Source organism: Salvelinus alpinus, chromosome 11, assembly GCF_045679555.1.
Source record: "Salvelinus alpinus chromosome 11, SLU_Salpinus.1, whole genome shotgun sequence".
Taxonomy (NCBI): domain Eukaryota; kingdom Metazoa; phylum Chordata; class Actinopteri; order Salmoniformes; family Salmonidae; genus Salvelinus; species Salvelinus alpinus.
The window spans coordinates 5,499,533-5,514,984 of record NC_092096.1 but is presented as its reverse complement, the minus strand read 5'-3'; the positions used below and the strand labels follow the sequence as shown (position 1 = coordinate 5,514,984).

At 40.9% G+C, this 15,452-nt stretch overlaps 1 protein-coding gene across 2 annotated transcripts in view; it reads left to right on the top strand.

Annotated features, from left to right (window-relative positions):
• The window catches only part of ano2b (anoctamin 2b), a 191,303-nt gene that overhangs the window by 107,429 nt on the left and 68,422 nt on the right, over positions 1 to 15,452 (top strand). For both annotated transcript variants that reach the window (XR_011666777.1, XM_071331598.1), the window contains 2 exons: positions 10,569 to 10,673; positions 14,785 to 14,868. Coding sequence is in view for 1 of the 2 variants with exons in the window: in XM_071331598.1 (XP_071187699.1) it covers positions 10,569 to 10,673; positions 14,785 to 14,868 (189 nt within the window). In the remaining variant the exon portion in view is untranslated. The remainder of the gene's footprint in view (positions 1 to 10,568; positions 10,674 to 14,784; positions 14,869 to 15,452) is intronic.

The following is a 15,452-nucleotide window of genomic DNA, read 5'->3' as shown; positions in this document are numbered from 1 at the left end:
ATGGTTACTATACTACACTCCTTAATGGTTACTATACTGCACTCCTTAATGGTTACTGTACTCCACTCCTTAATGGTCGGGTTACTATACTACACTCCTTAATGGTTACTATACTCCACTCCTTAATGGTTACTATACTACACTCCTTAATGGTTACTATACTACACTCCTTAATGGTTACTATACTACACTCCTTAATGGTTACTATACTACACTCCTTAATGGTTACTATACTGCACTCCTTAATGGTTACTGTACTCCACTCCTTAATGGTCAGGTTACTATACTACACTCCTTAATGGTCAGGTTACTATACTACACTCCTTAATGGTTACTATACTACACTCCTTAATAGTCAGGTTACTATACTCCACTCCTTAATGGTCAGGTTACTATACTCCACTCCTTAATGGTTACTATACTACACTCCTTAATGGTTACTATACTACACTCCTTAATGGTCAGGTTACTATACTCCACTCCTTAATGGTCAGGTTACTATACTCCACTCCTTAATGGGCAGGTTACTATACTCCACTCCTTAATGGGCAGGTTACTATACTACACTCCTTAATGGTCAGGTTACTATGCTACACTCCTTAATGGTTACTATACTCCACTCCTTAATGGTCAGTTTACTATGCTACACTCCTTAATGGTTACTATACTACACTCCTTAATGGCCAGGTTACTATACTCCACTCCTTAATGGTCAGGCTACTATACTCCACTCCTTAATGGTTACTATACTACACTCCTTAATGGTTACTATACTACACTCCTTAATGGGCAGGTTACTATACTACACTCCTTAATGGTTACTATACTACACTCCTTAATGGTCAGGTTACTATATTACACTCCTTAATGGTTAGTATACTACACTCCTTAATGGCCAGGTTACTATACTCCACTCCTTAATGGTCAGGTTACTATACTCCACTCCTTAATGGTCAGGTTACTGTACTCCACTCCTTAATGGTTACTATACTACACTCCATAATGGTCAGGTTACTATGCTACACTCCTTAATGGTTACTATACTCCACTCCTTAATGGTCAGGTTACTATACTACACTCCTTAATGGTTACTATACTCCACTCCTTAATGGTCAGGTTACTATACTCCACTCCTTAATGGTTACTATACTACACTCCTTAATGGTTACTATACTACACTCCTTAATGGTTACTATACTCCACTCCTTAATGGTTCCTATATTCCACTCCTTAATGGTTACTATACTACACTCCTTAATGGTCAGGTTACTATACTACACTCCTTAATGGTCAGGTTACTATACTACACCCCTTAATGGTTACTATACTACCCTCCTTAATAGTCAGGTTACTATACTCCACTCCTTAATGGTCAGGTTACTATACTACACTCCTTAATGGGCAGGATACTGTACTCCACTCCTTAATGGTCAGGTTACTATACTCCACTCCTTAATGGTCAGGTTACTATACTTCACTCCTTAATGGCCAGGTTACTATACTACACCCCTTAATGGTTACTATACTACCCTCCTTAATAGTCGGGTTACTATACTCCACTCCTTAATGGTCAGGTTACTATACTACACTCCTTAATGGGCAGGTAACTGTACTCCACTCCTTAATGGTTACTATACTACACTCCTTAATGGTTACTATACTCCACTCCTTAATGGTTACTATACTACACCCCTTAATGGTTACTATACTACACTCCTTAATGGTCAGGTTACTATACTACACTCCTTAATGGTTACTATACTACACTCCTTAATAGTCAGGTTACTATACTCCACTCCTTAATGGTCAGGTTACTATACTCCACTCCTTAATGGTTACTATACTACACTCCTTAATGGTTACTATACTACACTCCTTAATGGTCAGGTTACTATACTCCACTCCTTAATGGTCAGGTTACTATACTCCACTCCTTAATGGGCAGGTTACTATACTCCACTCCTTAATGGGCAGGTTACTATACTACACTCCTTAATGGTCAGGTTACTATGCTACACTCCTTAATGGTTACTATACTCCACTCCTTAATGGTCAGTTTACTATGCTACACTCCTTAATGGTTACTATACTACACTCCTTAATGGCCAGGTTACTATACTCCACTCCTTAATGGTCAGGCTACTATACTCCACTCCTTAATGGTTACTATACTACACTCCTTAATGGTTACTATACTACACTCCTTAATGGTCAGGTTACTATACTCCACTCCTTAATGGTTACTATACTCCACTCCTTAATGGTTACTATACTCCACTCTTTAATGGGCATGTTACTATACTACACTCCTTAATGGTTACTATACTACACTCCTTAATGGTCAGGTTACTATATTACACTCCTTAATGGTTAGTATACTACACTCCTTAATGGCCAGGTTACTATACTCCACTCCTTAATGGTCAGGTTACTATACTCCACTCCTTAATGGTCAGGTTACTGTACTCCACTCCTTAATGGTTACTATACTACACTCCATAATGGTCAGGTTACTATGCTACACTCCTTAATGGTTACTATACTCCACTCCTTAATGGTCAGGTTACTATACTACACTCCTTAATGGTTACTATACTCCACTCCTTAATGGTCAGGTTACTATACTCCACTCCTTAATGGTTACTATACTACACTCCTTAATGGTTACTATACTACACTCCTTAATGGTTACTATACTCCACTCCTTAATGGTTCCTATATTCCACTCCTTAATGGTTACTATACTACACTCCTTAATGGTCAGGTTACTATACTACACTCCTTAATGGTTACTATAATCCACTCCTTAATGGTCAGGTTACTATACTACACTCCTTAATGGTTACTATACTCCACTCCTTAATGGTCAGGTTACTATACTCCTCTCCTTAATGGTTACTATACTCCACTCCTTAATGGTTACTGTACTACACTCCTTAATGGTTACTATACTACACTCCTTAATGGTTACTATACTACACTCCTTAATGGTCAGGTTACTATACTACACTCCTTAATGGTTACTATACTATACTCCTTAATTGTTACTATACTACACTCCTTAATGGTCAGGTTACTATACTCCACTCCTTATTGGTCAGGTTACTATACTACACTCCTTAATGGTTACTATACTCCACTCCTTAATAGTCAGGTTACTATACTACACTCCTTAATGGTCAGGTTACTATACTACACCCCTTAATGGTTACTATACTACCCTCCTTAATAGTCAGGTTACTATACTCCACTCCTTAATGGTCAGGTTACTATACTACACTCCTTAATGGGCAGGATACTGTACTCCACTCCTTAATGGTCAGGTTACTATACTCCACTCCTTAATGGTCAGGTTACTATACTTCACTCCTTAATGGCCAGGTTACTATACTACACCCCTTAATGGTTACTATACTACCCTCCTTAATAGTCGGGTTACTATACTCCACTCCTTAATGGTCAGGTTACTATACTACACTCCTTAATGGGCAGGTAACTGTACTCCACTCCTTAATGGTTACTATACTACACTCCTTAATGGTTACTATACTACACTCCTTAATGGTTACTATACCCCACTCCTTAATGGTCAGGTTACTATACTCCACTCCTTAATGGTCAGGTTACTATACTCCACTCCTTAATGGTCAGGTTACTATACTACACTCCTTAATGGTCAGGTTACTATACTCCACTCCTTAATGGTCAGGTTACTATACTATACTCCTTAATGGTTACTATACTACACTCCTTAATGGTTACTATACTACACTCCTTAATGGTTACTATACTACACTCCTTAATGGTTACTATACTACACTCCTTAATGGTTACTATACTACACTCCTTAATGGTCAGGTTACTATACTACACTCCTTAATGGTTACTATACTACACTCCTTAATGGTTACTATACTCCACTCCTTAATGGTCAGGTTACTATACTCCACTCCTTAATGGTCAGGTTACTATACTACACTCCTTAATGGTTACTATACTACACTCCTTAATGGTTACTATACTCCACTCCTTAATGGTCAGGTTACTATACTCCACTCCTTAATGGTCAGGTTACTATACTCCACTCCTTAATGGTCAGGTTACTATACTACACTCCTTAATGGTTACTATACTACACTCCTTAATGGTTACTATACTACACTCCTTAATGGTTACTGTACTCCACTCCTTAATGGTCGGGTTACTATACTACACTCCTTAATGGTTACTATACTACACTCCTTAATGGTTACTATACTACACTCCTTAATGGTTACTATACTACACTCCTTAATGGTTACTATACTACACTCCTTAATGGTTACTATACTGCACTCCTTAATGGTTACTGTACTCCACTCCTTAATGGTCGGGTTACTATACTACACTCCTTAATGGTTACTATACTCCACTCCTTAATGGTTACTATACTACACTCCTTAATGGTTACTATACTACACTCCTTAATGGTTACTATACTACACTCCTTAATGGTTACTATACTACACTCCTTAATGGTTACTATACTACACTCCTTAATGGTTACTATACTACACTCCTTAATGGTTACTATACTACACTCCTTAATGGTTACTGTACTCCACTCCTTAATGGTCGGGTTACTATACTACACTCCTTAATGGTTACTATACTACACTCCTTAATGGTTACTATACTACACTCCTTAATGGTTACTATACTACACTCCTTAATGGTTACTATACTACACTCCTTAATGGTTACTATACTACACTCCTTAATGGTTACTATACTACACTCCTTAATGGTTACTATACTGCACTCCTTAATGGTTACTGTACTCCACTCCTTAATGGTCGGGTTACTATACTACACTCCTTAATGGTTACTATACTCCACTCCTTAATGGTTACTATACTACACTCCTTAATGGTTACTATACTACACTCCTTAATGGTTACTATACTACACTCCTTAATGGTTACTATACTACACTCTTTAATGGTTACTATACTACACTCCTTAATGGTTACTATACTACACTCCTTAATGGTCGGGTTACTATACTACACTCCTTAATGGTCAGGTTACTATACTACACTCCTTAATGGTTACTATACTACACTCCTTAATGGTCAGGTTACTATACTCCACTCCATAATGGTCAGGTTACTATACTCCACTCCTTAATGGTTACTATACTACACTCCTTAATGGTTACTATACTACACTCCTTAATGGTCAGGTTACTATTCTCCACTCCTTAATGGTTACTATACTACACTCCATAATGGTCAGGTTACTATACTCCACTCCTTAATGGTTACTATACTACACTCCTTAATGGTTACTATACTCCACCACTTAATGGTCAGGTTACTATACTACACTCCTTAATGGTCAGGTTACTATACTCCACTCCTTAATGGTTACTATACTACACTCCATAATGGTCAGGTTACTATACTCCACTCCTTAATGGTTACTATACTACACTCCTTAATGGTTACTATACTCCACCACTTAATGGTCAGGTTACTATACTACACTACTTAATGGTTACTATACTACACTCCTTAATAGTCAGGTTACTATACTCCACTCCTTAATGGTCAGGTTACTATACTCCACTCCTTAATGGTTACTATACTACACTCCTTAATGGTTACTATACTACACTCCTTAATGGTCAGGTTACTATACTCCACTCCTTAATGGTCAGGTTACTATACTCCACTCCTTAATGGGCAGGTTACTATACTCCACTCCTTAATGGGCAGGTTACTATACTACACTCCTTAATGGTCAGGTTACTATGCTACACTCCTTAATGGTTACTATACTCCACTCCTTAATGGTCAGTTTACTATGCTACACTCCTTAATGGTTACTATACTACACTCCTTAATGGTTACTATACTACACTCCTTAATGGTTACTGTACTCCACTCCTTAATGGTCGGGTTACTATACTACACTCCTTAATGGTTACTATACTACACTCCTTAATGGTTACTATACTACACTCCTTAATGGTTACTATACTACACTCCTTAATGGTTACTATACTACACTCCTTAATGGTTACTATACTGCACTCCTTAATGGTTACTGTACTCCACTCCTTAATGGTCGGGTTACTATACTACACTCCTTAATGGTTACTATACTCCACTCCTTAATGGTTACTATACTACACTCCTTAATGGTTACTATACTACACTCCTTAATGGTTACTATACTACACTCCTTAATGGTTACTATACTACACTCCTTAATGGTTACTATACTACACTCCTTAATGGTTACTATACTACACTCCTTAATGGTTACTATACTACACTCCTTAATGGTTACTATACTACACTCCTTAATGGTTACTGTACTCCACTCCTTAATGGTCGGGTTACTATACTACACTCCTTAATGGTTACTATACTACACTCCTTAATGGTTACGATACTACACTCATTAATGGTTACTATACTACACTCCTTAATGGTTACTATACTACACTCCTTAATGGTTACTATACTACACTCCTTAATGGTTACTATACTACACTCCTTAATGGTTACTATACTGCACTCCTTAATGGTTACTGTACTCCACTCCTTAATGGTCGGGTTACTATACTACACTCCTTAATGGTTACTATACTCCACTCCTTAATGGTTACTATACTACACTCCTTAATGGTTACTATACTACACTCCTTAATGGTTACTATACTACACTCCTTAATGGTTACTATACTACACTCTTTAATGGTTACTATACTACACTCCTTAATGGTTACTATACTACACTCCTTAATGGTCGGGTTACTATACTACACTCCTTAATGGTCAGGTTACTATACTACACTCCTTAATGGTTACTATACTACACTCCTTAATGGTCAGGTTACTATACTCCACTCCTTAATGGTCAGGTTACTATACTCCACTCCTTAATGGTTACTATACTCCACTCCTTAATGGTTACTATACTACACTCCTTAATGGTCAGGTTACTATTCTCCACTCCTTAATGGTTACTATACTACACTCCATAATGGTCAGGTTACTATACTCCACTCCTTAATGGTTACTATACTACACTCCTTAATGGTTACTATACTCCACCACTTAATGGTCAGGTTACTATACTACACTCCTTAATGGTCAGGTTACTATACTCCACTCCTTAATGGTTACTATACTACACTCCATAATGGTCAGGTTACTATACTCCACTCCTTAATGGTTACTATACTACACTCCTTAATGGTTACTATACTCGACCACTTAATGGTCAGGTTACTATACTACACTCCTTAATGGTCAGGTTACTATACTACACTCCTTAATGGTTACTATACTACACTCCTTAATAGTCAGGTTACTATACTCCACTCCTTAATGGTCAGGTTACTATACTCCACTCCTTAATGGTTACTATACTACACTCCTTAATGGTTACTATACTACACTCCTTAATGGTCAGGTTACTATACTACACTCCTTAATGGTTACTATACTACACTCCTTAATGGTTACTATACTCCACTCCTTAATAGTCAGGTTACTATACTCCACTCCTTAATGGTCAGGTTACTATACTCCACTCCTTAATGGGCAGGAAACTGTACTCCACTCCTTAATGGTTACTATACTACACTCCTTAATGGTTACTATACTACACTCCTTAATGGTTACTATAATACACTCCTTAATGGTTACTATACTCCACTCCTTAATGGTCAGGTTACTATACTACACTCCTTAATGGTTACTATACTCCACTCCTTAATAGTCAGGTTACTATACTCCACTCCTTAATGGTCAGGTTACTATACTCCACTCCTTAATGGTCAGGTTACTATACTACACTCCTTAATGGTTACTATACTACACTCCTTCATGGTTACTATACTCCACTCCTTAATGGTCAGGTTACTATACTCCACTCCTTAATGGTCAGGTTACTATACTCCACTCCTTAATGGTCAGGTTACTATACTACACTCCTTAATGGTTACTATACTACACTCCTTAATGGTTACTATACTACACTCCTTAATGGTTACTATACTACACTTCTTAATGGTTACTATACTACACTCCTTAATGGTTACTATACTACACTCCTTAATGGTTACTATACTACACTCCTTAATGGTTACTATACTACACTCCTTAATGGTTACTTTACTCCACTCCTTAATGGTTACTGTACTCCACTCCTTAATGGTCGGGTTACTATACTACACTCCTTAATGGTTACTATACTACACTCCTTAATGGTTACTATACTACACTCCTTAATGGTTACTATACTACACTCCTTAATGGTTACTATACTACACTCCTTAATGGTTACTATACTACACTCCTTAATGGTTACTATACTACACCTCAATGGGCAGGTTACTATACTCCACTCCTTAATGGTCAGGTTACTATACTACACTCCTTAATGGTTACTATACTACACTCCTTAATGGTTACTATACTACACTCCTTAATGGTTACTATACTACACTCCTTAATGGTTACTATACTACACTCCTTAATGGTTACTATACTACACTCCTTAATGGTTACTATACTACACTCCTTAATGGTTACTATACTACACTCCTTAATGGATCTGTACTCCACTCCTTAATGGTCGGGTTACTATACTACACTCCTTAATGGTCAGGTTACTATACTACACTCCTTAATGGTTACTATACTACACTCCTTAATGGTTACTATACTACACTCCATAATGGTCAGGTTACTATACTCCACTCCTTAATGGTTACTATACTACACTCCTTAATGGTTACTATACTCCACTCCTTAATGGTCAGGTTACTATACTACACTCCTTAATGGTCAGGTTACTATACTACACTCCTTAATGGTTACTATACTACACTCCTTAATAGTCAGGTTACTATACTACACTCCTTAATGGTCAGGTTACTATACTACACTCCTTAATGGTTACTATACTCCACTCCTTAATAGTCAGGTTACTATACTCCACTCCTTAATGGTCAGGTTACTATACTCCACTCCTTAATGGGCAGGAAACTGTACTCCACTCCTTAATGGTTACTATACTACACTCCTTAATGGTTACTATACTACACTCCTTAATGGTTACTATACTACACTCCTTAATGGTTACTATACTCCACTCCTTAATGGTCAGGTTACTATACTCCACTCCTTAATGGGCAGGTTACTATAGTACACTCCTTAATGGTTACTATACTCCACTCCTTAATGGTCAGGTTACTATACTACACTCCTTAATGGTCAGGTTACTATACTACACTCCTTAATGGTCAGGTTACTATACTCCACTCCTTAATGGTTACTATACTCCACTCCTTAATGGTTACTATACTACACTCCATAATGGTTACTATACTCCACTCCTTAATGGTTACTATACTACACTCCTTAATGGTTACTATACTACACTCCTTAATGGTCAGGTTACTACACTCCTTAATGGTTACTATACTACACTCCTTAATGGTCAGGTTACTACACTCCTTGATGGTTACTATACTACACTCCTTAATGGGCAGGTTACTATACTCCACTCCTTAATGGGCAGGTTACTATACTACACTCATTAATGGTCAGGTTACTATACTACACTCCTTAATGGTTACTGTACTCCACTCCTTAATGGTTACTATACTACACTCCTTAATGGTCAGGTTAATATACTACACTCCTTAATGGTTACTATACTACACTCCTTAATGGTTACTATACTCCACCCCTTAATGGTTACTATACTACACTCCTTAATGGTCAGGTTACTATACTCCACTCCTTAATGGTTACTATACTACACTCCTTACTGGTCGGGTTACTATACTCCACTCCTTAATGGTTACCATACTCCACTCCTTACTGGTTACTATACTACACTCCTTACTGGTCGGGTTACTATACTACACTCCTTAATGGTCAGGTTACTATACTCCACTCCTTAATGGTTACTATACTACACTCCATAATGGTTACTATACTCCACTCCTTAATGGTTACTATACTCCACCCCTTAATGGTTACTATACTCCACTCCTTAATGGTTACTATACTACACTCCTTAATGGTTACTATACTCCACTCCTTAATGGGCAGGTTACTACACTCCTTACTGGTCGGGTTACTATACTCCACTCCTTAATGGTTACCATACTCCACTCCTTACTGGTTACTATACTACACTCCTTACTGGTCGGGTTACTATACTACACTCCTTAATGGTCAGGTTACTATACTCCACTCCTTAATGGTTACTATACTCCACTCCTTAATGGTTACTATACTCCACTCCTTAATGGTTACTATACTACACTCCTTAATGGTTACTATACTACACTCCTTACTGGTCGGGTTACTATACTACACTCCTTAATGGTCAGGTTACTATACTCCACTCCTTAATGGTTACTATACTCCACTCCTTAATGGTTACTATACTCCACTCCTTAATGGTTACTATACTCCACTCCAACTGATACCAGTCCAGGTCCTCATCACTGACTCTGACCATCAGACTAAATCAACAGATCTCTCTCTCCCCAGGACCACCCGAGGCCCAAGTATGAAACCGTCCTGCTCCAGAAGAGACAGATGATGAGGAACAAGGAGAAGAAGAATGAGAAAAAGAAGAAGAAGAAGAAGATTGAGGTGGGGATATATGTTACTCCCCTCTGGATTTAATATGTTACTCCCCTCTGGATTTAATATGTTACTCCCCTCCGGATTTAATATGTTACTCCCCTCTGGATTTAATATGTTACTCCCCTCTGGATTTAATATGTTACTCCCCTCTGGATTTAATATGTTACTCCCCTCCGGATTTAATATGTTACTCCCCTCTGGATTTAATATGTTACTCCCCTCCAGATTTAATATGTTACTCCCCTCCGGATTTAATATGTTACTCCCCTCCGGATTTAATATTTTACTCCCCTCCGGATTTAATATGTTACTCCCCTCTGGATTTAATATGTTACTCCCCTCCAGATTTAATATGTTACTCCCCTCCGGATTTAATATGTTACTCCCCTCCGGATTTAATATTTTACTCCCCTCCGGATTTAATATGTTACTCCCCTCCGGATTTAATATGTTACTCCCCTCTGGATTTAATATGTTACTCCCCTCAGGATTTAATATGTTACTCCCCTCAGGATTTAATATGTTACTCCCCTCCGGATTTAATATGTTACTCCCCTCAGGATTTAATATGTTACTCCCCTCCGGATTTAATATGTTACTCCCCTCTGGATTTAATATGTTACTCCCCTCTGGATTTAATATGTTACTCCCCTCCGGATTTAATATGTTACTCCCCTCCGGATTTAATATGTTACTCCCCTCCGGATTTAATATGTTACTCCCCTCCGGATTTAATATGTTACTCCCCTCCGGATTTAATATGTTACTCCCCTCTGGATTTAATATGTTACTCCCCTCTGGATTTAATATGTTACTCCCCTCAGGATTTAATATGTTACTCTCCTCCAGATTTAATATGTTACTCCCCTCAGGATTTAATATGTTACTCCCCTCCGGATTTAATATGTTACTCCCCTCTGGATTTAATATGTTACTCCCCTCCGGATTTAATATTTTACTCCCCTCCGGATTTAATATGTTACTCCCCTCCGGATTTAATATGTTACTCCCCTCTGGATTTAATATGTTACTCCCCTCAGGATTTAATATGTTACTCCCCTCCGGATTTAATATGTTACTCCCCTCTGGATTTAATATGTTACTCCCCTCCAGATTTAATATGTTACTCCCCTCAGGATTTAATATGTTACTCCCCTCTGGATTTAATATGTTACTCCCCTCTGGATTTAATATGTTACTCCCCTCCGGATTTAATATGTTACTCCCCTCTGGATTTAATATGTTACTCCCCTCCGGATTTAATATGTTACTCCCCTCCGGATTTAATATGTTACTCCCCTCCGGATTTAATATGTTACTCCCCTCTGGATTTAATATGTTACTCCCCTCCGGATTTAATATGTTACTCCCCTCTGGATTTAATATGTTACTCCCCTCCGGATTTAATATGTTACTCCCCTCCGGATTTAATATGTTACTCCCCTCTGGATTTAATATGTTACTCCCCTCTGGATTTAATATGTTACTCCCCTCCGGATTTAAAACCCTCAACTGGTGTTTGATCTGTTGCTATGTACAAACACCCTTTGTGGGTTCTAATGTACAAACACCCTTTGTGGGTTCTAATGTACAAACACCCTTTGTGGGTTCTAATGTACAAACACCAGCTGTGGGTTCTAATGTACAAACACCAACTGTGGGTTCTAATGTACAAACACCAGCTGTGGGTTCTAATGTACAAACACCAGCTGTGGGTTCTAATGTACAAACACCAGCTGTGGGTTCTGATGTACAAACACCGGCTGTGGGTTCTGATGTACAAACACCGGCTGTGGGTTCTGATGTACAAACACCGGCTGTGGGTTCTGATGTACAAACACTGGCTGTGGGTTCTGATGTACAAACACCGGCTGTGGGTTCTGATGTACAAACACCGGCTGTGGGTTCTAATGTACAAACACCGGCTGTGGGTTCTAATGTACAAACACCGGCTGTGGGTTCTAATGTACAAACACCGGCTGTGGGTTCTAATGTACAAACACCGGCTGTGGGTTCTAATGTACAAACACCGGCTGTGGGTTCTAATGTACAAACACCGGCTGTGGGTTCTAATGTACAAACACCAGCTGTGGGTTCTAATGTACAAGCACCAGCTGTGGGTTCTAATGTACAAACACCAGCTGTGGGTTCTAATGTACAAACACCAGCTGTGGGTTCTAATGTACAAGCACCAGCTGTGGGTTCTAATGTACAAACACCAGCTGTGGGTTCTAATGTACAAACACCAGCTGTGGGTTCTAATGTACAAACACCAGCTGTGGGTTCTAATGCACAAACACCAGCTGTGGGTTCTAATGCACAAACACCAGCTGTGGGTTCTAATGTACAAACACCAGCTGTGGGTTCTAATGTACAAACACCAGCTGTGGGTTCTAACGTACAAACACCAGCTGTGGGTTCTAACGTACAAACACCAGCTGTGGGTTCTAATGTACAAACACCAGCTGTGGGTTCTAATGCACAAACACCAGCTGTGGGTTCTAATGCACAAACACCAGCTGTGGGTTCTAATGCACAAACACCAGCTGTGGGTTCTAATGCACAAACACCAGCTGTGGGTTCTGATGTACAAACACCAGCTGTGGGTTATAATATACAAACACCAGCTGTGGGTTATAATGTACAAACACCAGCTGTGGGTTATAATGTACAAACACCAGCTGTGGGTTATAATGCACAAACACCAGCTGTGGGTTCTAATGTACAAACACCAGCTGTGGGTTCTAATGTACAAACACCAGCTGTGGGTTCTAATGCACAAACACCAGCTGTGGGTTCTAATGCACAAACACCAGCTGTGGGTTCTAATGTACAAACACCAGCTGTGGGTTCTAATGTACAAACACCAGCTGTGGGTTCTAACGTACAAACACCAGCTGTGGGTTCTAACGTACAAACACCAGCTGTGGGTTCTAATGTACAAACACCAGCTGTGGGTTCTAATGCACAAACACCAGCTGTGGGTTCTAATGCACAAACACCAGCTGTGGGTTCTAATGCACAAACACCAGCTGTGGGTTCTGATGTACAAACACCAGCTGTGGGTTATAATATACAAACACCAGCTGTGGGTTATAATGTACAAACACCAGCTGTGGGTTATAATGTACAAACACCAGCTGTGGGTTATAATGTACAAACACCAGCTGTGGGTTATAATGCACAAACACCAGCTGTGGGTTCTAATGCACAAACAGGCCTGTTGGAGCAGCCCCATGCAGAGCCGCTGTCTGTCTCTCCATGCCTGTTGGAGCTGCCCCATGCAGAGCCCCTGTCTGTCTCTCCAGGCCTGTTGGAGCTGCCCCATGCAGAGCCCCTGTCTGTCTCTCCAGGCCTGTTGGAGCAGCCCCATGCAGAGCCGCTGTCTGTCTCTCCAGGCCTGTTGGAGCAGCCCCATGCAGAGCCCCTGTCTGTCTCTCCAGGCCTGTTGGAGCAGCCCCATGCAGAGCCGCTGTCTGTCTCTCCAGGCCTGTTGGAGCTGCCCCATGCAGAGCCGCTGTCTGTCTCTCCAGGCCTGTTGGAGCAGCCCCATGCAGAGCCGCTGTCTGTCTCTCCAGGCCTGTTGGAGCAGCCCCATGCAGAGCCGCTGTCTGTCTCTCCAGGCCTGTTGGAGCTGCCCCATGCAGAGCCGCTGTCTGTCTCTCCAGGCCTGTTGGAGCAGCCCCATGCAGAGCCCCTGTCTGTCTCTCCAGGCCTGTTGGAGCAGCCCCATGCAGAGCCGCTGTCTGTCTCTCCAGGCCTGTTGGAGCAGCCCCATGCAGAGCCGCTGTCTGTCTCTCCAGGCCTGTTGGAGCAGCCCCATGCAGAGCCGCTGTCTGTCTCTCCAGGCCTGTTGGAGCTGCCCCATGCAGAGCCGCTGTCTGTCTCTCCAGGCCTGTTGGAGCAGCCCCATGCAGAGCCGCTGTCTGTCTCTCCAGGCCTGTTGGAGCAGCCTCATGTCTTCACATCAACACATTGTGCTGATTCAACATACTGGGATGTTACCATCATACCATGATCCTAACCACTGTTGGCTGGAGGGATGTGGTTGGAGGGTGGGAAGGCATGTGTGTCGGCTGTGTTTGTGTCCTGTGTTCAGCCATGCTCTGTGTTGCAGCCTGTGCAGCGGGAGGAGGACGTGACGGCGGGGAAAGACAGGTGGAGACAGAGGTTACTGTCTGCTATGAACACTGGGACACCGGTAACACTCCTCTTCTCCTCCTGATCCTCTTCTCCTCCTGCTCCTCTTCTTCTCCTCTGCATGCTCCTCTTCTTCTCCTCTGCCTGCTTCTCTTCCTCCTCCTGCTCCTCCTTCTCCTCATCCTCTCCCCTCTCCTCTTGCTTCTGAACAGACAGACAGGCAGACTCTCAGGAACTCTCTATTTGAGCAGCAATTAGCGAGCAGCAGTTAGGTTAGCGAGCAGCAGTTAGGTTAGCGAGCAGCAGTTAGGTTAGCGAGCAGCAGTTAGGTTAGCGAGCAGCAGTTAGGTTAGCGAGCAGCTGTTAGGTTAGCGAGCAGCAGTTAGGTTAGCGAGCAGCAGTTAGGTTAGCGAGCAGCAGCTAGGTTAGCGAGCAGCAGCTAGGTTAGCGAGCAGCAGCTAGGTTAGCGAGCAGCAGCTAGGTTAGCGAGCAGCAGCTAGGTTAGCGAGCAGCAGCTAGGTTAGCGAGCAGCAGCTAGGTTAGCGAGCAGCAGCTAGGTTAGCGAGCAGCAGCTAGGTTAGCGAGCAGCAGCTAGGTTAGCGAGCAGCAGCTAGGTTAGCGAGCAGCAGTTAGGTTAGCGAGCAG